Raw genomic sequence first — 26,896 nt, 5'->3', positions numbered from 1 at the left:
TTGTACTCTGACTCCCCCACTATTTGGTGACATCACTTAGATCGCCATCATAAATGTATATGTTTGAGGAAGTTTCTACTGTCTTAGGTTTCTATACTACCTTTCAATTGCCCTTAAAGTTTAACTGTTTATCTCCATATTCTCTCCTTCAACCCTCTCCTCCTCCCCCATTTTATCCTTCTGTTATAGCACCCACCATCCCTCCATAACTGTCTATTCTATTTCCCTTTCTTAGTGGGATTTATTGGTATGCTCTAGTACCTTACTTTATACCTACCTTTATGGTTATAGGTATTATAGTTTTGTTATCATAGACTTAAGAACGAATATTCATATATAAATGAATACATACAGTATTTGTTTTTCTGGTTCTGGGATAATTTTTTTAGTCATATCATTTGTTTGAAAATTTCATGATGTCATTTTTATTGGCTGAGTAATACTCCTTCGTGTAAATGTACATTTACACAATTTTTTATCCATTCCTCTGTTGAGGAACATCTAGGTTGTTTCCTATTTCAGATTATTATAAATTGAGCAGTGATGAACACGGTTGAACAAAGTCACTTTGTGGTGGACAAATCATCCTTTGAGTATATGCCCAAGAGTCATACAGCTGAATCTTGAGGTAGATCAGTTCCCATTTTTTGAGGAAATGTCACACTGATTTCCATAGTGGATATACGAATTCACACTCCCACCAGTAACGTGGGAATGTATTCTTCTTGTTCCACATTTTTGCCAGCATGGGCTGTCACTTGTGTTATTGATCTTAGCCATTCTAACAGATGTAAGATGAAATCTCAAAGTAGCTTTGGTTTGCATTTCCTTAATTGCTAATGATGTTGTACATATTTTGTTTCTCAGTTTTATTTATTGAAAATTCTATTTTTATATTCATACCCCATTGTTAATTTGATTGTTACATTGATATCCACTTTCTTGAATTCTTCTTAAATTTTCATTTTAGCTCTCTATCAGATATTGGCTGATAAAAATCTTTTCCCATTCTGTAGGTTATGACTTTGTTCAAATGATAATGTCCTTCACCTTGCAGAAAATTCTCAGATTCATGAGATTCCATTTATTAATTGTTGATCTTAGTGCTTGTACTAATGTGTTCTGTTCAAAAACTCCTTTCCCATACCAAAAAGTTCAAGGCTATTACCCACTTTTTCTTCTTTCAGGATCAGTGTATCTGGTTTTAAATTGATACATTTGGGGTCATTCCCACCAGCAGTGTACAAGCTTCAAATTGCTTCTCATCTTCAGCAACCCTTGTGCTGGCCAGTCTTCTAATCTTTGTCACCATAGCAGCTATGGAGAGTTTGGATCTCATCCTTTATATTATGATTAGCCAGTTCACAAAATAAAGGTAGAAGGTAGGAAAAAGAAGAGACAGTGGCCAGAGAATACAAGTTAGTTATGAATAATGATTTTAGTCTTGCATTGCATTTTATGGTGACTAAAGTTAATAACACATATACTTAAAAATCTCAGACCAGGATTTGAAGTGTTGTCACCAGAAATGAAAGACAAGTATTGGAATATTTAATAGATATTCTGGTTAGCCTGATTTGCTTATATCACATGTACACATGTATTGAAAAGATAATAGTATATTCTTAAGTTTATACAATTATTAGCTATCTATTGAAAACAGAACAACAAAAAAGTGCCTCTCACCTCATGGAGGTGACTCTTCATGCCACCCACAGGAACCTCTATGCAATGATGTGGGATTCCCTTCTGTAAACTGTGAATATGTTTTATTACCATTGGTCAATAAAGAAGCTGCTTTGGCCTGTGGTAGGGCAGAACAGAACTAGGTGGGAAAACTAAACCAAATGCAGTGAGATTATTCAGGTCTGGGTAGCCAGTAAACGTAAGTGTAGTCTCTTTTTAAAATGCATACCTCTTCTTACCTTCTCACCTAACACACATGAAAACACTGCTTGCTTGCCTGCTGAGTAAGCCATAAAGTAGTCACTCTTCTTGAAGTTACCTCTCTCACAAAGAAATTTGCCACAAATTAGCACCAATGTGGTGGATTAAATCCACGTAAAACCCGAGAGGGCTTGAAAAGGAATTCTAGACACTAAAAAACAAAGTTTAGACTCATTTATTTTGCCAAATGGCTTTGTTTGCTGGTGGCACGCTGCAGTTCCTTTAAGAGAGGTTGTCCTGATTCAGTGGTAGCAGAAAGAAATGCCAGCTTTCTGGGTTGTGCTGCCATCACGAACTCTGACTCTTTCTGGAGGTCCGGCTATGGAGCATTTAAATGGGTTACAGTGTTGGACAGACTGCTACAGCTTGCTTAATAGCAACATAGAATGGTTGTGTGCTTAGAAATGGAGTTGTGAGCATGGCTCTCAGAGGCAGCAAAAGCTCCCCCATGCTGAACTGGGCGAGATAAGCAGGCAGTAACATATTTCCTTAGCAATGGTGCCACCTAAATTTTTAAGAAGCGTTTAGCATTTTAGGAAGTGCTCCTGGACAGTAAAGAATTACAGATACACAATAGGACAGATTCAGACATAAAAGACCTCTAAACAAGACACAGTGTGTTTTTAAAATGTATGTAGGCTTGGGACAGAGTAGAAAAAGAGTTAGATCAAAGGAGTAATAAAAAATAAGCCACGTAAAGATGGACCATACATAGAAAGCCTGGTTTGTGTATATTACTGTGTTTTCTTTGAAATTTTTTTACTGTGAAGGATCTAAGTAACCAACATATGTACTTTAAAGGTATATATACTTGCAGTATAAATCATGAACACAAATGCAGCTAAACCCAACAGTTTTACATTACCTTCACTGAAATTATTTCCAAAATTCTATTCTTAGAAATAGTCAGAGCTCTGAAACCATTCATACAAATTCCAATGTTTATATTAGTCACATCAAACACTAGAAATAATTCATCTAACCAAAAGCCAAACAATGGTAAAATAAACTGCATTATATAAAAATAATGGAGTATTACACGTTCAGTTAATGAGACTCTTGAACAGTTTTTTAAAGATAAGCCCATAGATCACACACATTGCAGGCTATTTCCATTGCTCTTGCTTACCCTCAAGAACTTGGCTGTAAACACCATTGTTGAAGAAGTCAAACACTTGCGTCATAAAACATTGAAGAAATGAAGCTGGTACTGGCCTAAAAGCTTCATCTTTAGTGACTAATTTTCAGAGTTCTAGAAGTTTCTATAGAACAAACTGCTGGGAAAGAAAAGTCATCAACAGTTTTCTGCAGCTGTGAATTCTACAAGCTATACTAATGATGTACCTGGCAAGATATGCCTATTGGCAGAATACTGGTATAAATGTCATAGGGGTACCAACGACTTTCTGAATGGACTTACAGCCCACTATACAAAGTGGGACTCATATGAAACCATTAACTGGACTTAAAACCTATGAGTGACAATGCCATAAGTCCTAAGTGAAAATTTGTTATTACTATGCTGCTAACTGGACATAATAATAAACTTCTTCATAAGTTCTTATCTTTATACCCATAGATCAATACACCTGTCAAGTCTCATCAGAAAAGTTTCTTTTTTCAGTAGATAACTTAATTAGTTTGTTTTCTAGTGCTATGATAAAGAACTGACCAAAAACAACTTGGGAAGAAAAAAGTTTATTTTATCTCACAATTCTCAAGTCACACTCCATCTCTTAAAGAAGTTAGAGAAGGAAGCCAAGACAGGAACCTGGAAGAAGGAACTAAAACAGAGGCCATGGAGGAATGCTGTTTACTAGCTTCTTCCCCATGGCTCTCAGTTTGCTTTATATACATACTAGGACTACTTGCCCAGGATGACACTGTCCATAGTGGATTGGGTCCTTTCTCAATAATCATTAATCAAGTAAATACCCCTGAGCCTTGGCTACATGACAATCTGATGAAGGCATCTACACAATTGAGATTTCCTCTTCCAGGTGATTCTCAATTGTTTTAAGTTGACTGGTGTAGGAGGTCCTTCTGTATTTGTGTTGCTTTCGTTGGTTATTAAAGAAACTGCCTTGGCCTAGCTGATAGGGGGAACTCAGGTAGGTGGGAAAGAAAGAACAGAATGCTGGGAAGAAGAGCAGAGTGTGGCAGATGCCATGAATCTCCTGCCTGAGATGGACATAGGTTAGAATCTTTCCCAGTAAGCCACGACCTCGTGGTATTACACAGATTGGTAGAAATGGATGTGAGAGTTGGCCAAGAAGGCGCTAGATATAATGGGCCAGGCAGTGATTTAATTAAGACAGTTTCTGTGTGGTTATTTCAGGAGTTAAGCTAGCTGGGTGGCAGGAAGCAGCCTGCTCCCTCTTACTACAGCTGACCAAAAAAATTACCCAGAAAAATGACTATTAATAAAGACCCACAGCTAGTCAATTACATAGCTTAAGTAACTGTGGAATACTCAGTCATAAATTGGACATGTCAATCACAGCCCCTCCTCCTGTAGGGATCAATATAGAAGATACAGAAAGGTTGTAAAAGCCAGAGGGAGTAGACATCTGAACAAAACAAAAGTATTTTCTGGACATGACAGTGCACAATGGCTAAGACTAAATATCCAAAACCAAGAAGCATAGACACCAGCAGAAGAAAACAATCAACAACAATCAAGGCAATATGTCACAACCAAAACTCAACTATTATACTACAGCAAGCCCTGAGCATTCCAACACAGTTGAAGTACAAGAAAATGATCTTATGGCCAACTTTATGAAGATGATAGAGGTCCTTAAAGAAAAAATGAATAAATACCTTAAAGAAATCAAAAGACAAACATGCAATTGGAGAAAATAAATTCCTTAAAGAAAGCCAAAGGAAAAAACATACAGAGAGTTAAAAGAAAGAAATAAAACTATTCAAGACCTAGAAAGGAAATAGATATCATAAAAAAAACACAAATTGAGGGAATCCTGGAGATGGAAAATCTAAGTACTTGAACAGGAACTAAAGACGTGAGCATCACCAATACAACAGAAAGAAGAGAGAATCTCAGAATCTCAGGCATTAAAAATTGAGAAGAAATAGATACATCTACCAAAGAAAATGCTAAATCTAAAAGAATTTTTGATACAAAGCATCCAGAAAATCCAGACACTATGAAAAAACAAAACCTAAGAATAATAGGAATAGAAGAAGAAGAAGAATCCCATCTCAAAGGCCCAAATAATATTTTCAACAAACATTCCAGACTCTTTGGATAAAGGGGGTGCTGGCTCAAATCTGGCTACTTCCTGCAGGCATGAGGCAACTTGGGAGAGGGGAGAGTTGGGTGTTGGTAGACTCATACTCAGTGAGAGATGTGGTTGGAGAGGCATCAGGTTTACTACCATCCTGGAAACCTCAGGTATCTGTTCCTTGGGGGAGATGAGAAGGCAGGTGGCCAGCAGAAAAAATATATTGTTATTATCAGCCCTATAAATGGGGCTAGTTATGGGAAGGGTCATTAACTGAAAGAATGAGACAGAGAAGTGCCCTGGTTGTACAGGAGAGGCACAGGTGAATAAGTGAGACATGAGTACAGATAAGCCCTTTAAAACCAGATCTTAGTTGGTAGGTGTTCCTTTGAGCCAGGAAAGTTGGTACCAATGGTAAAGTCCCAGGAGCTAGTGCAGGTGCTGGCATTGTCTGAAGGGCCCTTTGTAAGTTGGTCTTGACCCAGACAGCAGGGGTGACCTGTAAAATATGCTTGAAAATGGTGGGGTCAAAATAGGCTATGGAGACTGTTGGTTTTTACCAGACCAGATTTTTGATACAACAATAGAACTTTCCCCAGAAACCTTCAGGTATCTGGAAGACAACTGAAACAGGAACATTTTAGAAGACAATTAAAGGGAATTGGGAACTTTGGATCTTTTAAGATACACCTGAAATCTGTTAGTCCAGGACAATGAAGGAGGCACACCTGTCTGTTATACATGTTATATTGTAATGGTTTTTTTAAAATCATAAAACTTTTATATACTGAAATTATTAAGTAACTAAATATAGGCCCAAGAGATAAGATACTGTGATATTTGAAAGATTAACCTGATTGCTAAAAGTGAATACAAATGAAACATAAATTTTAATTTTGTAAGTTAATTGTAAAAAAGATAGTTGTATCAGAAGAAAACTAGGTTAGATGAGTAATAGAAGTTACTTAAAGTAAGTGAAATTTTTCTTTCACTTTTATAATGTGGGAGTCCCCTCTGTGTGCTGTGATTACCATTAATGAATATAGGAACTGCTTGGCCTGTTGATAGGGCAGAACTTAGGTAGGCGGGGAAAACTGGACTGAATGCTGGGAGGAAGAAGTTAGAGTCAGAGAGACACCATGGAGCAGCCATAAAGAGACGTGCTGAAACTTTGCTGGTAGGCCACGACTTCGTGGTGATGCACAGATTAATGGGGATGGGTTAAATTAAGATGTAAGAGTTAGCCAATAAGAAGCTAGAGCTAATGGGCCAAGCAGTGGTTTAATTAATACAGTTTCTGTGTGGTTATTTTGGGGCTAAGCTAGCCGGACAGCCAGGATAAACAGGTGGGTCTCCTTGCTACACTTTTATGCATGAGAAATAAAATAAGATTTTACCCCCAAACTACAAACAGGGATAAAAAAAAATAAAAACAGGGAAGAGGTCTTGTTTCCCTGCTTCAGTGGAGCCCAAAGCAGATGTGTTTTCTAAAAAGCCACATCCATTCAACCTTCAAGCTCTGGTGCAATAGGAAACACATACCATCTTGTGTAATGTTGGGACATTGCTACTCCAGAGGTACGAGTTGGCCTACATTTTCAAATCTGACAATAATTTAGCTCAATCCTTGAATTTTAAAAATGAAATGATAAAGAATAAGAATTTCCTTTTCAGTTAGGAGCTTCTTTATATTGTTATAAGAGTTAACAATCAATTTTTCAACCTATTTACCCATTTACTTGGGCTTAAGAAGCAAGCATAAATTAATATGAAAAGATGGTTTGAAAAACAAGGTAACAATCAGATAATTGTATGAATGTTGGCCCTTGCCCAGGGAAATGCCAGCTGGATCATTAGTGCTGCAACTAGGGCTAAACAGCTATGAATATTAAATACATGGCGAAAAATTGCAAAAAGATGCCATAAAACAAAACAAAAAGGCATTTGGAACATGTGGGAACCCATTCTGCATGTCCTTGATCTACACATGCAGCAGAGGTGACAGAAACAATACTGACGACTTCACAGCAACACCTTCACATGCTGGCTCATCCTGCCATGTCCATCCCATAATTACTTTTAAAGCAATCAGTAACCCTGCTGGCTCCATCACACAAACACACATTTAACTTATTGAATTTCATCAGTTAGAATAAATGTTAAGGCAAATAACACATTTTGAAACTGAGGTGAGCTTTTTTCCTTTTTAAAAACATTTATTATATTGATGCACATGTGTTTTGCATGCATGCATGTCTCTGCACTCCATACATACAATGCCCATGCAATCCAAAGGGGACATCAGATCATCTGGAACTGAAATTCACAGATTGTTATTAGCTGCCATCAGGGTGCCAGGGACTGAACCCAGGTCCTCTGGAAGAATATCAAATGTTCTTACCCACTGAGCCATCTCTCTGGGCGCGAAACTGAAATTTGCAGCTGTGTAGCATGGCTAATTAATTCTTCAAAACTCAGTTTCCCATCCCATTCTGATAGCTTTTGATCCACCTGCAAATTCTTGTTGGGACATGTGGGCTTTCAGAATTTCAACATTTGAGATTTAAACCTTCCAACATTGTGATTTCCAGTTTGTATTCCAGAGATCACTTAAAAAAAAAACAGGATTTCAACACTGCAGATTATTTGTCATAACAGATAAGGCTGGGTTCATCTGGTCAACCTGGTCATTCAACCCCTTGTCCACTGAGTCCCTCACAGATGAGTGTTACCAATTGACTACATCTTTTCCTCTACCCCACACTTCTTTTATTACCTTGAACACTTTAGACGTTTAATAGGCAATGTATTTGCCAGTGTCTACAAGTCCATGCACAATTAAACTTGAACTGTTTCTCCACCCACACAAGGTAGAACATTCATACTGTGCACCACTGGAAGCTCTGCCCAGTGGGAGGATTTGTGGCCTAATAGGGTCAACCCAACTGAGTTGTAAGCACTACCAAATACCAAATTAACTCATCCATGAGTCAAGTTTGGTCTACTTCCTCCACCTTCATAAGGTCACAAGGGATGCTTAGCAGTCGCAGGAAAGAGCCAAGGAGGAGGCACAGATCCGGGAGTGACAGAAAGGTTCGGGCTAGGGTAGCTGCATATATCCTCAGTCCTTCCACCTCATGAAGGATTGATCTTGTAGATGCCTGACTTGACTGATGAGATAACAGAATTCAGGTCATAATTGATCATCCTGACATTTGTTGTATCTCAGTCAAGGTGTATGCCCCCAGACACTGTGCAGTGGCATGCCAGGGGGTATTTTATAAAAAGTGTAAAATTCTTTGAACTACCTTAGCCAGGAACCCACGGAAGCTGCCTTTTGATTCTCCCACTGGCATCCTATTTTCAAAACTCTGGGGTCAGAGGGTATGTGAGATCATGTGACACAAAGAGCTGGGCAGTGGCACAAACAGCCTGAACCTGTTTCATCAGCCTTTCCCCCAGTGAGCTATGTCCAAGCTGGCAGGCTGAGTGTCACCCCAGTGTGTGGGTTAAGGCCATGTTCCAAGGGAGGAATATTCTATGTCAACAACCCAATGAGGCCTTTGTAGGGCCAAAGGGGTCAAGGAAAAAAAACACCCTGACTCTGACTTGACCGCCCTGAGAGCCTGCCTCAAAATCAGGCCACAGAATCACACCAACCCCCGAGCACAGGATCCCACCAATTCCTGGGGTTCCTGGGCATGAAATCCCACCAATCCCTGAGCATAGAATTCCATCAATCCTTGAGCTTGCCCCAGAATCATGCTACAAAATCCCACCAATCCCAAACCACCTTGGAAAAACTACCCAATCCCCCACCCAACAAGCAACCCTATATAAGCTCTCAGTGTTCGGTTTGTGGCTGCTTCTCACCTTAGAGGCAGTGACCCTCCTGGACATCTCTTTCCCAATAAATTTCTTGAAAGAGGTTTGTTGTGCGGTGTGACAGTTAATTGACTTCTTGCTGCCTTCTGGCCAAGAGGTAGCCAGCACCACATCTGCCTGCTTGCTGCCAGGTTCCCCACCATGATGTTAATGGACTGAACTTCTGAAACTACAAGCCATCACCTCAATTAAATGTTTTTTTTATAAAAGTTGTCACGGTCATATGCACTTGGAAAGCAGAGGTGGGGGGATCTCTATGAGTTCCAGATCAGACAGAACCACATAGAAATAGCTTGGGGTGGGGCTTGGGGGGCTGAAGGTCGTAGAGCCCTTGTCTAGTATGCACAGGGTCCTTGGTTCCATCCCCAGTACACACATAGGATGGGGTTGGGCAATAGAAAGTCCTGGGAATAGCAATGTCTTTCTTTAATAACTAAAACAAACAATAATCCACCAGTCAACTTGTGGCTTTCCTTGGGAGGTCCTTCTGTCTATGTGTTGCTTTTATTGGTTATAAAGAAACTGCTTTGGCCTATAGCAAGGCAGAACTTAGCTAGGCAGGGAAAACTAAACTGAATGCTAGGAGAAAGAAGGTAGAGTCAGGGAGAAGCCATGTAACCCCATCAGTGGCAGATGCCGGAACTTTACCTGGTTAGCCACAGCCTCGTGTCGATACACAGATTAATAGAGATTGGTTAATTTAAGATATGAGTTAGCCAGAAATACACATAAGCTAATAGGCCAAGCAGTGTTGCAAATAACATAGTTTCTGTGTTATTATTTCAGGTCTGGGCAGCCAGGAACAAACAAGCGGCCTTCCTACAACAGGCAACAATTAACTTCACAAGCAATTTCCTCAGGACAAGACAAAAATGATGAGGAAGGGTGGCAGGTTTGGGGTGGGGTGGGGTGGGGTGGGGGGTTGGAGCTCCAGTGAGTGGAATCCTGGCTTTATTTACTTTGAGGCCTTATTAAGACACATTCACCAAGAAATAAAATGGTTTTCTGTTGGGACAATCCCCTTCCCCCCCCCCCCCCCCAGCTGTAGCAGCTTTTGCTGGAGCAGGAGCAGAGCAGCCCTATAACACTTACACTGGGGAAGCTTTCCCCTAGTGGAGCAGAGCTATAAGTCTTCAGCAGAGCAGAGCTGTAACAACTTCACAGGGGAAGCCCTCTACTCCCGGAGCCCAGTTATTCCACTTGCATTGGGGAAACCTTTCCCTGGAGCAGAGCTGTAAGCTGCAATGTTTACAGGGACTCTGTGGTATTCCTTGGCTCCTGACTGCTAGGATACTGTTTCATCTGAGCTCCAATGTTTACAGCCTTCTCCGTGATAAGATACAATAATTACAAGATGTAATCATTTCCCCCTTTACTGATTGTCTTAGTGAGGGTGTCCATGGCTGTGAAGAGACACCACGACCAAGGCAACTCTTACAAAGGAAAACATTTAATTGGAGCTAGTTTACAGTTCAGAGGTTTAGTCCATTATCATCATGGTGGAACATGGTGGCACGCAGGCAGACGTAGTGCTGGGGAAGGAACTGAGAGTTCTACATCTTGATCTGCAGGCAGCAGCAGGATAGACTGTACACTGGGCATAGCTTGAGCACATGAGACCTCAAATCCCACCCCCACAGTGACACACTTCCTCCAGCAAGGCCACGCCTCCTAATAGTGCCACTCCCTATAGGCCAAGCATATAAACACGTTAGTATCTGGGGTCCATAACTATTCAAACCACCACACTTATCCTCTTCATTTCTAAAACCCAGTGCTCACACACCGTGTGAGACTGCCTTGACCAGGTGTCTACAAGGACACAGCATCTGGTACAATGGCTACAATTGCTGCAACTTCTTGATGGGGTTCTCAGGAGTTCATTTTCCAGGACAGGGCCAGAAGGGAAGTAGAGATGAGTGATGGAACACTTGCCTAACAAGCACAAGGCTGAAACCCAGCACTACAAAATAAACACATTACTGCAGACTATGGCTTCTATAGCCTTGAGTTTCTAAGAGTGACAATGATCATGCTGTTCCAACCACACCCTTTTGCCTGAAATGTAAAGGTTTATTTATTTATGTATTTATTTGGGAGTTGTGGTCCTTATGGAAGTGGGAGAACATTTATTTAAAGATGTATTCACTTATTTATTATGTATACAGTGTTCTGTCTGCATGTATGCCTACAGGCCAGAAGAGGGAGCCAGATGTCATTATAGATAGCATAGTGGGGGGGGGGCAGAAAAACAAAAAACCTAGTCTATCCCTCGGAGCTGGGTTTCAGTTCTTGTTTGGTTTTCTAGAACTGCAACATTTAAACTACCTCATCTTTTACACACTTTAACAAAGATCAGGTTTAAAGTTAAGACTAGTTAACTAGGAGGTGGGGACCTAAACATCCCTGTAAATACTATTAGACTAAGCACCAAGCTAGCCTGTTTGTCTGTGATTGTTGTAATATGATTGCGATGATTTCAATCATGAACTCTTTAGAAGCCAAGACCATGTCACAATGTCAAAGAGCTGGATACACAAGCATATAGCCGGACTAGATAAATGGCAAACATTTGATTAGCACACTGAGGAGAAAGGATGAAGAACATACTAATTACCTACTACCCAGCTCTGAGCTCTCTGAGGCTGGTGAGCACACTGCTGAGTTATCATACCTTCACACAGTCTGGAAATGGATTATTGAGGCATACATTCTTCAAGACCAACCAATGGAGATTTGAATGAGAATGGCCCCCATATGTCTGACTACCTTATTCCCAGGATGTGGTATTGTTGGGGGAAGGATTAGGAGGTGTGGTCTTGGATGAAGTGTGTCACTGGGGTCAGGCTTTGAGGTTTCAAAAGACTCACACCATCATCGGTACATCTGTCTTTCTTCCTCATGCATGTGGACTAAGATGTAAGCTCTGGTTTGTTCCTTTACTCTGCCATCACGGATTCTAAGCCCTGCAACTGTAAGTTAAATTAAAGATTTCTTCTGTAAGTTGCTTTAGTCATGGAGTTCTATCACAGCAATAGAGAAGTTACTAGGACGGGAAGTTATATTCCCTCAAACTCCAGAACAACTTCACTAAAACAGAACCAAATATCATATATTAGTGGGGTTGCTTGACAGAGAATGGCCCCCAAGGCCCTGAAACTTGGTCTCCAATTGATGGTGTTGTTTGGGGAGATTTAGGGGAATGGCTTTGTTGGAGAAGGTATGTCACTGGATGTGGGCTTTGAGAGTGTAATTAGTCCACACCGTTTCTAGCTCACTCTCTGCTTATCGTTAAGAATATGAGCTCTCAGCTTTCTGCTCCAGCTGCCAAAGCTCTAGGTGTCATGCCTCCCTGTCCAGACCATAAACCCAAATGAACATGTTCTTCTATAAGCTGTCTTCATCAGCTTTACTGCAGCGACAGAAAAGCAAAGAAGATAATTAACATTAACCAACGATGCTTAGAGCAAGCCTCAAAGATGTAAAGGAAGACAGCACGTTCACAGCATCTTTTCATGTCCAGGGGAAAGGCCTGCGGAAACCAAAACCAAAAGAGAGACCCAGGGCTTCATGAGACAGTATACAGAACACAGGCAGGGACAACAAAGAGGCCACACACCGCTTTAAAGTCTAAATTTATTAAGTAAAACAAAATCAACATGAGAGATGCTACATTTGGCTTCATTTCAATGTGACCAAAGTCCGTCTGCAGCAGAGAAGACCCCAAGTGAAGATGATGCATGGTGGTGCTGGTGAGGGGACAAGGGACAAAACCATCTCCAGTAATGTAAAAGCAGGCATCACACTGCTGGGAGGAGTCAGCACAGGTGGACCTCACTGTCCACTGAGCAGGACTAACACTAGGTAAGCACAGGACTGTCAGGGAGGAGAAGCCAGAACATTCAGAGAACCAGGTACAGCAGGCTGGCTGGAGGGCAGCAGACAGGGCAGGTCCTCTCAATCACTTGGGGAACACGGTGACCACATCATAGCCCTCAGGGGGTGTGACACGCTCCCGGGCATGCTTTTCACAGTAAATCTGATCCTCTACGAAGAAATGGCCCTTCTGTTTCAAGTTGGTGCCACAGTCGGTGCACACATAACATTCAGGGTGGCGGTGATGGTCCCTCAGCTTCACAAACACTCCTCTGCAGGGGGAAGGGAAAATGGGGCTGCATCAGTGACATGAAAGTCCTGTATTGTCCTTCCTGAGCTAAGGCTTCCAGAGAAACCCCACCACAGGCCTCTGGCTGCGAATGGGGCTCATCATTCTAAAAGCGTCTTCCATGTCAACACAACAGCTCTGCGTGATCTGGTTGATCTGTTGACTTTACCCCCAAGCTTTGCAACACCCAGAGACTCCCACACGTCCATGGTTTGACCAACCTCTAAGAGCAGGGGCAGTCAGTACTCACACAATGCCAGTACCACACTTGTCGCACATGGGCAGCTTCTGAGCGTTTCCAACTGATGCAGCCACTTTGGTGACCGGAGCTTTAACACTTCTGAATCCTGAGGGCTTGTTGGGATCCCCTGAAGGGAGGAAAATACACACATTAGCCAGGAAGTGAAAACCCAGTATGTATCACTGAGTTCTCTGAGAACCTCCTGTGTATCTGCATACCCAAGCAAAGTCACAGCCACTGGGACCAGACAGTCGGTGGCTCTGTGCATTATGGGGCAGTTGTTTAACCTTTTGTGATCTCTCAGTTTCCATGTTATAAAAAAATAATAAATCATTTCCCCCTTCATTGTTATTTTTTTGTTTTTGTTTTCGGTTTTTGATTGTTTTGAGACAAGGTTTCTTTGTAGCTTTGGTGCCTGTCTTGGAACTAGCTCTTGTAGACCAGGCCAGCCTCGAACTCACAGAGATCCACCTGCCTCTGCCTCCTGGGTGCTGGGATAAAAGGTGTGCGCCACCACCGCCCAGCTTCCCCTTCATTGTTATAAAGAAAACACTTTTTAAAAACCCAGTACAGAAAGCTCTCCTACATTGCCTAGCATATGATCAGCCCTCACAACACAAATCGCTAACATACAACCCATACATGTACAAACACTGACATCGGCCAGGAATGTCACCAGCTCCCAGGTGGCGAAATCCTGCCCTTGGCTAATGAACATGAGCAAACGTGAGTCCAAAATTTATGTGTGTGGCTTGGCCCTGTCCCCATAGAGTTTCTGTCCTATACCGTGAAAACAGCAAGCCTCAGTGGGGTCTCTACCTTGTCCAGGCACCTGGAATGAGAAGATTTGAGGTGCCACAGCAAGCTGAGCCACCACTAACCAGTATCTCCCTGACAGCATGAGTCACTGATGCTAACACAAGAGGAGGGTGAGTTTGAGGAGTTTTGATGGCTTATAGACAACAAGAGTATTTCTCTCTTTTACTAGGAATATTTTAAAGCACCCTGTATTTTCATCTGTCCTCCATGGCTACACATGACACTCTCAGGTTTCTCTCGTTAATACTGGGTCCTCTCGCACTGGGACCAGATATCCATCTGACAATCCATGAGAGGGAGCCAGATTTAGACGTCATCTGTAGATGAGCTTGGGGCAGGCTCAGCATGCCTTTACCTTGATGATCCTGCACCCCAAAGCACAGGGGACAATATTCCTTTTTTTAAGAAGAAGTCCACAGTCCAAGCTTCTGTAATTGCAGATTTTTTGTATTAATTTGCTCAGGTATTAAAATGTTTTTATCCTTAAAATTTTTGATGGCTCAGTATTTAAGAGCACTGGCTACTCTTCCAAATGACCCAGGTTCAATTCCTAGCATCCCCATGGTGGCCCACAACTGTCTGTGAATCCAATTCGAGGGGATCTGATGCCTTCTTCTAATTTCCGTGGGCACCAAGCACACACATAGCCATAGACATAAATGCAGGCAAAACACCCATACACATAATTCTTTAAATTTAATTTTAGAAGTTACATGTATTTAGTATGTATGTGTGCGCACCCACATACATACAGGTATGTGCATGCCGTGCTATGCTGAGGGAAGGAAGTTCAAAGGACAACTTGCAGGACTTGGTTTTCTTCTTCCAACATGTGGGTTATGGGGTTCAAACTCAGGTTTGGCAGCAAGCTCCTTTGCCCGATGAGCCATCTCACCAGCCCTAAAATGTTTGGAACTGAACTCAAGACCTCACACATGCTAGGAAAGTACTCTACAGCTGAGCTAAATTCCCAGCCTATAACTGGATGTATTGATGGTCCCTTTAGTTTGGTTTGAATTGTTTTTGTTTGTTTGATTGATTGATTGACTGATTGATTGATTGATTGATTGATTTTTGAGACAAGGTCTATGTAGCCCTGATTGATGATTGATTGATTGATTGATTGATTGATTGATTGATTGATGATTGACTGATGTTTTTTTGAGACAAGGTCTCTCTGTGTGTAGCCCTGCCTGTCCCAGAACTCGCTATGTAGAACTCCACCTGCCTCTGCCTTCCAAGCGCTGGGATTAAAAGTGTGTGCCACCACACTGGCCCCTTTAGCTTTCTATCAAAGGCAATCAATCTCTTCACCTCACCCAACCTCAGCCCTACATGAAGGCATCTCAGAAGGGCCAGAGTGAGCAGCTGCTCCAGGCATTCTGCCCCAAGCATAGCAAACAGACTCCCTCACTTCCTGACTGAAGGGGAAGAGCAGTACCTCTGCACTTGTGGACAGGGTGGAGAGGCTAACTGACCACAGAAGGACCAACACAGCAAAGGCTGGGGTCTCAAATATAAGATAACCTCCTCCCATAGCTCACTCGGTCAACAGGAAAACCACCAGGAAATAAGAGACGTGCAGAATGGTAGAAGAGAAGGCAGGGAGAGATGTGAAATCCCTACTTGATAGGAGGAGCCACATCCTTTTCTGAAACTAGACTGAAAGAGACTAGAGTTGGGAGCCCGGGAGGAGCTGTCTGCGGCAGCAGCCCTCATTCTCAGCCCTGCAGCGCCACCTGCTGGCTGTAAGTTGTTTTCTCTCGCTTAGAGAGCCAGCCCTGGACATGGGACCTGTCTCTTTTTTGGCAACTCCATACAACTACAAACACTCCCAAGTGTCTCTGCTTGCAGGAAACCCTTCATCCAAGTTCCATTTGTTTGTTTGTCGTTTGTTGTTTCTGAAGAGGAAGGGAAATCAGGCAATAAAGTACAGCTGTTTCTCTCCTCATTTCACGGATTAATCTTCCATGGTTCCACCATCCCTACAGAACAAAGCCCATGATCCTAACAACGGCAGTTCTCTAGAACCTGACTCCAGGTCGTCTGCAGCCCCGGAACCCCTGACAGCAGCCAGCATGGACCTAGGAGTTTGCTGACTGCATCTCCAGCTTCTTCATCTGAGGGAGCCTGCAGCCACCACTGCTGCCTCTGCATTTATTGTCTCCTTCCATGCCTCCGCTCCTTCAAGATATCCTTCTACTAACAGATGAATGAACAAGCAAAACGAGATATTTACAGACAATGGAAGATGATTCTACTTTAAAAGGACAAGAAGGGGCCATCATGATGGTTCAGGGGATAAGCCTGAGAACAATCCCCAGAACCCACATGGTGGAAGGGGAGAACCAACTCTCAGTTGTCCATATGCCCATCAGCATGCATACGTGCATGCATATGTATGTATGTGTGCACACACACATACAATAAATATATACATAAATAAATATGATTTTAAAACTTTAAGGAAAGGAAGTGTGCTACAACATGCAGAGATGCTGTACTGAGGGAATGAGTCCATCACAAAAGGGGAAATCATGATTTTGCTCTTACAGGTATATGGAATAGACCGTAGTGCTGTGGTGGCCAGAGGCTGGAGCAGAGAACAGGGAGATGGGGTTTAATGGTTTAATCCCGTTCTACCAGATGAAGAGTTCTGAGGGTGGGTGGTGGTGATGGCCATGCCTCACACATGTACGTGGTGTAACTGAACACTGAGAAGTGAACACAGTGGGAAACTTTATGGGATGTGTATTTCCCAGCTAAAACAGTTTGCATGCTTCTTCTGCCACAAATGTTTTGATTTGGCCAGAGCAAGATGAAGCATGAGAAAAGCAGAGGAGGAGCCGCACTCAAAACAAGCTGCTCTGGTGGAATTTTCTGGGGTCTATCACCAATACTGCTCAGACCGTTTGGGCACCTAGCTGCACTGAGCAGTTCACAAACTTTCACTTAACCCTTCGAACAGCCCTGATGCAGTGGGCTGACCTCTTACATGGGTTACACACAAACACTAGCTCACAGAGGGACCAGCAGCCTGCTCTAGGTGTCCTGCAGGTCACAGGTGGACCCGAGATGCCAGTGCTTCCGCCCATAGACTTCTTTGAACCATGGGTCTCTGCCCAACACAGCAGCACACATCTGAGTGCCTTGTTAACATCGGCCGGTAATCCAGGCTCAGAGAGCCTGTTCCACGTGATGAAGGTTTGTCTAGAATTTATCCTGCTTCCTTAAGTGAAAACTTAGCGCAAGCACACATCAAGAGACATGGGAATAATGACTAGCTGTGCCCTCGCCTTCCTTTTTAGCAAAATCCTGTTGTGAGGCAAGAAAGCATTCAATCTAGGAAATAAAAAAAATAAAGTCATAAACCCCAGATTATATATTTAGGTACATCCCAGCAATTAAATTCCAGTCAATAAAATCTAAGTGGGATAGTAGTGTGTATAATGTAGCAGTACTGGTGAACTTCTAGAAAAGAGACAGCTGGCTCATCTGACGGGGGATTCTCCATTTAGACTTGGCCCCTTCTGCTATGGGATAATCCTTCTGTATGCTGTGAATATGCATAGCTCTCATGGGTTAACAATAAAGCTTATTTGGCCTACAGTAAAACAGAATAAGGCTAGGTGGGAAAGACAAACTGAAAATACAGAGAGGAAGAAAGACAGAGCCAAAGGAGAGGCACAAGCCAGCTGCCACAGGAACAAGATGTGCTAAAGGAAAGCCACCAGCCAAGTAACAAAATATGTATGTTCTAAGAGCTAGTTAGTAATAAGCCTGAGTTATAGGCCAAACATTTTCCAATTACTACTAAGCCTCTGACTGATTATTTAGAAGTGGCTATGGGATGGGGCGGACAGAGAAACCACTGTTTACACCCTTCCTTCCTCCCTGGTGCCTGGAGGTAAGAATGATGGCCAGGGTTCCAGGTGCCAGGGAAAATAACCTTGATCATGGGAGCTATGGGTTTTGGTTACTGGGGCAGAAGATGAAAAGAGGTCTTGATGCTGTAAACACAGATTCAGAATCCTGTGTTTGGGTCCTCATCTATGAGCTTAGATGAGTTTTATGGTACAGTCTGTGTCCTATTTGGGGGCTCAGATGGGCTGACTTTACCCACCTTATCTGAAGTGTCTGTCTTCTTACTAAGATAAAATCTCCTGCCCCTTCTCATGTGCTCCGACAGAGCTGGCAGCCCTGCAGGTGGGATCTCCAGTTGTTTGTCAAGCAGGCCTAATAGAGGAGTTTAAGCAAAGTCTAGCTAGCTCACTTTCTGTTAATAAAACAACTATGTTCAGCATAAAAGAAGCACTTTGATTATACTTTCTTATGCATATAAATTGCCCCTCTCTACAGAATCCACACCACTGAGGCCCAGTTATGGTGTATTCAGGGAAGTTTCCCTTCCCAGGTAACTGTCCCTGAAATACCTACAGGTGTGCACTGTGGGGAGATAAAGAGCATAGAAGGCAAAAAGTCAGCTAGGAGCCTGAGTCTTAGGGAAGGGGGCAGAGTATGGAGGAGCAGGTGCAATATTTTGTTTGTAATCTAACAAATAAAATTTGCCTGAAGATCAGAGTGCAGAGCTAAGCCACCAGAGGCCAGGCAGTGGTGGCACACACCTTTAACCCCAGGACTCGGGAGACAGAGGCAGATAAATCTCTGTGAGTTCAAGGCCACCCTAGGCTACACTAGACTGATCCAGTCTCAAAGAGAAACAGAGCGAGGAGGTACAAAAGCCGTTCTCCAAAGCAGGAGCAGAGGGTGCTGATGGAAGGTACCTGGAAGGTGATGAGTCTGAAGACTTGCTAGACAAAGAAGAGAAAACCTTTCTACCTATTATCAATCTCATAACATCCTTCAGCTACTGAATGACAACCTCGCTTCTACCTAACTAAACGTTACTTCAACATACATGGTATTATGCAATATCTCCAAGGAGAGCTGTCTCCAGAGACCCGCAGACGCATCGGAAGTCATGCATAGCCAAGCGAAGCTGACCTGGAGTCTCCTGATGAAGTGCCAGCATCTATAACAACCATGGGGTGCTGACTCTGTGGACACTGATGTGGCTGTTTCGCACACTCTGTGATTTCTTAGCCTAGAGCAGTTCAGACACTAGCCTAGGGTGGAGGATGTGGCTACCCTAATGCCTCCACGATGAGGAAAGGCCATCTTCCCTAAAGCCAGAGCAAACCTGGGGGGGGCCATGGCGAAGGAGGACTCCCAGATTCATTGGCCTACAGATAGATTCTTCCTTCTGTGGTCTCCACATACTCTTCCTCACCTGCCATCTTGGGAGCAAGGTATGTAAATTAAAGCAGCCAATGGAGAGATCAGCGGAATCTCACAAAGGTCACAGTCACTACAGCCTCAGCTCTCTACTGCATGGGTGCAGGACACAAAGCTGCTTAAATAAAGCCTGCATGCCGCAAGGGATTGATATTTAGAATATACAATAAACTAAAAATATTAAACACCAAAACCCCCACAATCCAATCAATAAATAAGCCAAAGTACAGATGGCCAATGGGGCATAAAACAGTGTTCAGCATCCTTGGTCATCGGGGAAATGAAAATTAAATCTGCACTGAGATTGCATCCCACCCCTGTCAGACTGGCTGTCTGTATTAAAGTAGGCAGCAACCAACGCTAGCAAGGATGTGGGGTACAAAGGCACCCTTATATACTGCTTGTGGGAATGTAAACTGAGCAACCATCAGTAAAGAGTTCCCTCAAAAAATTAAAAATAGAACATATGATCCAGCTATACCACTTGTGGTAATAAACCCTAAAGAACCTAAGTCAGCACAGCAGACAACTGGTCATCCATGTTTCTTTTGTAACACTCTGTACAATCAATAACCAACTTACAGAGTCAACCTACATGCCCATGGCTGGGTAAAGAAGGTATGATACATATGACTGACTAGTGTGTGGAAGGGCAGGAGAGCTTAGTAAGGTCAAAGTATGTGATAAAACCCATAATTTTGCACAATGAATATATAACAATGTAAAATAAGGGCTGGAAATATGGCTCAGGGCCTAAGAGCTCTGGCTACTTTTACAGAGGACCGAGTTCAGTTCTCAGCGCCCCTATGGTGACTCAAAACAACTCCCTGTAATTCTGGTTCCAGGAGATCTGATACCAAGTCTTGCCTCCACAATCTCCCACATACACATACACACACAGAAATAAAAGCAAACTAAATCTCTTTTTAAAAATTAAATCATTTGCCGGGTGGTGGTGGCACTTGGGGGGCAGACACAGGTGGACCTCTGTGAGCTCAAGACCAGCCTGGTCTACAAAGCGTGTCCCAGGAGAGCCAGAGCTACATTTTTCAAACTCTGTCTCAAAAAATAAATAAAAATAAAAAAAAAATTGAAAAGACTGGGCAACTGGCTAGAGTAGAGAGATGGGAGATGGTTCGTTACTTAGAAGCAATTGTTGCTCATGCAAAGGACCACGTGGTGACTCACTACTGTTCTCAACTACAGCTTTCTCCCAGCCTCTGGAGGTACTTCGTGCATATAGTAAACAGACATACGTGTGGGCAAAGCAATCACACTTGTAAAATAAAATTAAATAAATATTTTTAAGTAACGACTGAGCCAGAAAGTATAATCCAGAGGGGGCGCTCTTGTACCATCTCCTACTGCCAAGACTCCCATCCACTCCTAACCCTGTAACCCTTCACCCCAACTGCTGAAAATAGAACCCAGGGTTGTATGTATATTATATAGGTTCTACCTTAAGCATTCCACAGATCTACGTCTGAGTCCTCTCTCCCTCCACTTTTCAATACGTGTTTTGTCACTTAAAAAAGTCAATGCCAGCCGGGCGGTGGTGGCGCACGCCTTTAATCCCAGCACTCGGGAGGCAGAGACAGGCGGATCTCTGTGAGTTCGAGACCAGCCTGGTCTACAGAGCTAGTTCCAGGACAGGCTCCAAAACCACAGAGAAACCCTGTTTCAAAAAACCAAAAAAAAAAAAAAAAAAAAAGTCAATGCCAGCTGGGCGGTGGTGGTGCACACCTTTAATCCCAGCACTCATGAGGCAGAGGCGGCCAGATCTCTATGAGTTCTAGGCCAGCCTGGTCTACAAGAGCTAGTTCCAGAACAGGCTCCAAAAACTACAGAGAAATCCTGTCTCAACCTCCCCCCACCCCACCCCCGCCAAAAAATAAAAACAACAACAAAAATCAATGCCAGGGCAGAAGTGGTGGTGTGTGCTCATATAACAGCGGACTCGGGAAGAAGGTAAGGTCTATCTATACAGAGAGCCCCAGCCTTTCACAGCAAGCTGCAGTCGCTCTCCACCTCTTCTGGGCTGTGCTCACCTGTGTTCTAGCAGCAAGACTCCCAAAGGGCCCCTTACCTTTCCCATCTGTCTCCAGGATCTCCTGCAGAAGTAGGAAGGAGGTGGACTGTTTGGGGGGCTCGTTTAACTCCTGCTTCTCCTGGAGCATCTTGTAAACCTCAGATTCCTTGTCGATGATGAGGCTGCCTGAAGGATGAGGCTGATCCAAGCTAAGAAGAATGTTTGGAAACCCATTAGGACAAGAGTCGAAAGTTAGGCTCAGAACTCCACCCCGCACTCCCTCCCAGACAAACCCACACTGATGAAAAGAGCAGATAGCGATTATCCCATGTCCCCAACCCTCTGGACAATGTTAAAATGGGTCCTGGTCGGCAGAGCTGGCTGCCACTTTAATACAGTAAGAGGCTATTTTCCCAAATCGTCTCTGTAATTCAATTACATTTTGGCTAACTCCCACAGATGGGGAATTTGTCCCTTCTTTTTAAATTACATAATCAACATTATGTCAAGAGAAAATTTTGAAGAGGAAAAATTCTAACCACAATCTGACCACTAAAGCTCGGCTGGGTCGCGTGTGTGTGTGTGTGTGTGTGTGTGTGTGTGTGTGTGTGTGTGTTAGGGGGGCGGTACATGCATTCCTTGCACCAGCAGAAGCCTCATCTTTCTCATTCCCCCTGTCAAAGGGCTTCTCATGCCTCCAGACGCTCCTCGTCATTCAGAATGGAGCTCAGGCCTCTGTGTCCCTAGCTGAAGGCAGCAGTCTTGACCTGCCCCGTCCACAGGCACTGCAGCGAGAAGTTTATTCAGGCGCTTGCCCTGGGAACAGGCAAGCCAGACCTTGCCTCCCACTCCTTCCCCCTGTCACTCTGCATGCCCTAGGACGAGCTGAGGCAGGCACTACTGTGAGACCGTTTTTCACTGAGCCAAGGCTTGTGCTGTCTGGCTGCAGCAGAGCCGTGGAAGGAAGGCAGCCCTTCAACTGTAGCTGTCTTGAGCCTGACTCCTCACCTACTCCCAGCTCCCCGGCATGACTAAGCCAGCTGTGTAACCTGCCCCTCTGCTGCCCTGCTCGGCCTTGGAACGGTTACATTTTCAACCAGAGACCAGAGACATATTTCCAACACATGAATCCAGACGGTTCCACGGTGCGGATCAATGTAATCTCACCTGACTTAGAACCAATACTTACAGTTTTGATAACACAACACAAGTCTAAGCAAGTTCAACTCCTTTACATTAAGGAGTAAGGCCCTTTCCTCAGAAGAGTGTGACTGAACCAGGCAGCCTCCTTCCAGGCACTGCGCTCACTCTCCTACCTACACTGTTACCCTCTGTTTGTCCAGGCCCCGTTTCACACAGGATGCACCCCTCAGAGAAGATTTATTGACCTTGACTTATGACAGTCCCACACATCCCCATCCTTTGCTACCCTCTAACTCGCTCTCCTACCACATACTCTTGCATTTACTTCTGTATCTCTGGCTTCCCCTGGAATGTAACCAAGTATATTACCTTGCTCTCTGTAAATGCCCAGGTCTGGCTCAGTGCAGACCCCAGGCTCAAAGCTTGGTAGTAAGTGTGTATGCAGAGATGACACTTCCTCTTTGCTATGCTGTCCCTCATCCTGGGAGATCATCCTGAAACTATGTAGGGCTGGGGGGGACCCACCTCCCGAGCCTACATGCACTCTTTCCTCTCATTTCCATAGCTCATTCAGAAGCTACCTGAGGGACACTGCCCAAGAGGAGCAAAGCACAAAGACCAGATCAACTACCGGGAGGGGATATGAGCAAGGCACACAGATAGATTTACTCATATACAAACACACAGCTGCGGCTGCTGAGGGATGAGCTCTCAGCCTCCACAGCACAGAAGGACACAGGCAGGAGCAAAGGAATTGCAGCAATTGCAATTCCTTCCATCCATTAACTCATTTCCCACCCACCATTGTACAACTGGTTCACGTCTTTAAAAGAAAAGGTATGTTTTCCACGGGGAATTTCCTCTAAGGTACTACCCCTCCCTGCTCCTCTCTCCCTTTCTGTCTCTCCTTTTTCTCTCCTCTGAGACAAGCTGTAGGGGCAGCCAGGACAGCCTCCTGGGACACTTACAGACTCAGGCCCCAACTGGAAGACTCGAGCACAGTGATAAAGCCCAGGTGTTTCCCTTGGACTCCAACCATATTCTCACAACAACAAAAAAAACAAGGCCCATAAAGGAGACATAAGCTCTGCTACTGCTGGGCAAGGTTGACATGGGCTGTTCCTGCCATCTTTGGTTTGCAATGACAGGGTGGAAGCAGCCACCCTTGCCTGGCCTGCCCGCAGCAGCTGGTTTCTATTTACCCTTGCCTAGCTCTCTCCCTTTCCCTGTAGGTTAAGTGAATACTTGGTAAAGTAGTTTTGAGTCAGGGTCTTCTACCAGCTCAATTTGCTTTTTTTTTTGAGTTATTACTTGATTCTTTGAGTTCTGAGCTTGGAAACTGGCCTATAATAAGCATATTACATTATTCTTTATTAATCTTTTTCCTATTACTCTTAGGACTATTTTAAAATCAAGATCGGGCCATGGAATGTTTGGGGAAGAATTTTTTCTCTTATTTGTTGCATGTTATGTCTGGAAGCCACCAAGGGAACACTAAAAATAACAGAACTAAACCACAAGGTCATCATATATTCATTCTTCCAGCAAACAGCCATGGGAATCCTTCCAAGGAAGGAAAGAGAGAGAGAGACAGAGACAAAGAGACAAACCAATTTACCATTTATTTCCAAAAAAAAAAAAAAAAAAACTGATAACATCTTTATATGCTGGGCATTTTATGCAGTATTTTCAATATCCGTTACCCTAACCAAATCACTGTCAACCTAATTCAAAAAACAGCACAAGACTCAGAAATTCTAAGTCTTGGACATTAGGCTATAAAGTATTAACACAATATCTGAAAAAAGTAATTAGGATAAAAGCATGCATATGAAATGGAGAAAAAATATTCTTATTTGTATATACAAAAAAATCAAAAGTAAGTAAATAAGGATTCTACAGTGAGCCAGATCTATACTCTCGACAGTCAGGAGGCTGAGACAGGAGGCTCAAGAGTTCAAGGTTAGGCTGAGTGACACAACCACGGCACATGTTTCAGAGAGAGACAGAGATCAAATTAATTCTACATAGCCTCTTCCCTGTAATAGAGGAAATTATTTCCTGACTTACGTAATGAAGTAATTATCATACTAAAATAAAACCAGATGACAGTATTGAAAAGGAAACAGGTGAGTCTCCCTCATAAACATATAAATTTCATAGCAAATAAAATTCAACGATATATAAAAAGAATTATTTATTACAGCCAAGTAGTGTATACTTGGTCTACTATACAAAAATCAGTCAAGGTGTTAATCATTTGACTACATCAGCAGATTCACAAGAAAAAAACAAAACAAAAACAAAACAAAACCCAATTGACTACATGGGAGGCTGAGAAAGGAGGATCAAAAGTTCAAGCCTTGTCTAGTCTTCAAAGTGAGTCAAGGCCAGACTGCCTCGTGAGGCCCTATCTCAAAATAAAACGTAGAAGAGGGCTGGGGATGTAGTTCAGGGGGGAGCACTTACTTAGCACGCAGGAGGCCCTGGGCCAACCCTTGGCACTGCAGAACAGCTGATGAAAAAGCTGAGTACAGGCACCTCTATTTCTAGCACTAAGGCAGGAGGATTGCCACCAGTTCGAAGGCCAGCCTGTCTTACATGGTGAGCTCCAATGCCAACGTGGACTATAGTGGAGACCCTGTCCCCACCCTCACCCCCTCAAAAATGGGGGAAAAAAAGAAGAATCTACAGAGAGCCAAACGGGTGAACTGGATTCTACAGTTCATATGAAGAGGCAACGAAAAGGCAAAGTTAAGAACAATTTCAAAAGAGAATAAAATGGAAGCAACTGGCCCCAGGATTTCAAGGCTCCTTTCACAGCTATTGTGGCCAGTGCCCCATTGTTTATCTCACACTGACTTGATTAGCTCAAATGCCTAAGACTGAAACATAAAAAAGGAAAAACTTAAGTAGGAATTTTTAGCCTCTAGGTCTAGGCAGACTTAAGACACCAAAAGAGCACCTGGTGACAGGACAAAGTCAGATTGGCTTTGCACTTCCCTCTGCGTTCTTCTTGGTTCTGCTTTTCCTGTCTGCTGTTAAGTTTCTGTTTTGGAGACAAGATCTCACGATGGAACCAATGCTGGTGGTGAAATCCTGACCCTCCTGACTCAGCCTCCCGCATGCCGGGATGCCAGACACAGGATGCCAGACACGCACCACCACCTTCGACCCTACTAAATGCTGGGGATGTTTGTTCCCATTTGTCAGAATAGCTCCTAATTTCCCCTGTGATTCTTACATTGTTTGTTCTGTTGTGTTGTTCAATGGCCACGGATTTGTCACTTTTTTCAGTTCTCTTTTTGCTAAATTCTAGTTTCAGTCCATTGTGGCTGGAAAGGATACTTGTTGTTATATGAGTTTTAAGTTCATAAGATGTGTTTTAAGTCTCACTTCTGTCTCTTTTAGCAGACTATTCCACATGCACCTGAGAAATGATGTGGGTTTTTTTTAAAACTTGATCATTCATTTATGATGATTTTATTGGCAATTCTCTTGCATCATTATTTGGAGGCATACAATGTATTTCTGTTCATTATTCACCCTATGGTGATACATGGCACTGGAATTAGCCGCAGCTCTGAAACAATAGCACTGTACAAACTGGTTGGCCTCTGCTCCCTTCCTGCTATTCTCCCCACTCCTCTGGCAAACGCAGGTCCAGTCTGTTGAGAAGTAACTATAAATGGTATATTTTAATGTCAGTGTTCACATGTTTACTATTAGCATGAAGAATTAACACCTGATTCTATGTCTATCTTTTAGCCTGTGTGGGTTGGTTTTTTTGTTTTTTGTTTTTTGTTTTTTTGTTTTTTTTTTTTGTTTGTTTTTTTTTCTGATACATTCTTGCTGGATGTAGCAATTAGCTCCAGATTCCTCCCTTGCCTTGCCACGCTGGCTACAATCCACAGCACGATGCAGAAGAGTAACCAGTGTGCACGGTCTTGGCTCATTTTCCACCTTTGTAGGAAAGCCTTTAGTGCTTATCATTAAATGGCATCTTTAAAAAGATGGAAAGAAGCCTAAACATCCATCAGTAGACAGATGGATTGTTTTTTTCATGTGATAAAGAATGGATTCAGTCTTTAAAAAGAAGAAAATCTTGACACACACTTCCGGGGTGA

General features: G+C 43.1%; 1 protein-coding gene across 1 annotated transcript in view; it reads right to left on the bottom strand.

Annotated features, from left to right (window-relative positions):
* Positions 1–12,695: 12,695 nt before the first annotated feature.
* Pdlim1 (PDZ and LIM domain 1) overlaps positions 12,696–26,896 on the bottom strand; it is a 42,956-nt gene continuing 28,755 nt past the window's right edge. The window contains exons 5-7 of the mRNA XM_057778565.1: positions 21,684–21,835; positions 13,493–13,610; positions 12,696–13,225 (exon numbers count right to left, since the gene is read on the bottom strand). Coding sequence (XP_057634548.1) covers positions 13,039–13,225; positions 13,493–13,610; positions 21,684–21,835 — 457 coding nt within the window. The 3' untranslated portion in view covers positions 12,696–13,038. The remainder of the gene's footprint in view (positions 13,226–13,492; positions 13,611–21,683; positions 21,836–26,896) is intronic.

This window comes from Chionomys nivalis, chromosome 8 (assembly GCF_950005125.1).
Source record: "Chionomys nivalis chromosome 8, mChiNiv1.1, whole genome shotgun sequence".
Classification (NCBI taxonomy): Eukaryota; Metazoa; Chordata; class Mammalia; order Rodentia; family Cricetidae; genus Chionomys; species Chionomys nivalis.
Note: the sequence above shows the minus strand (reverse complement) of the source record. Positions and strands in the feature narration are given on the sequence as shown.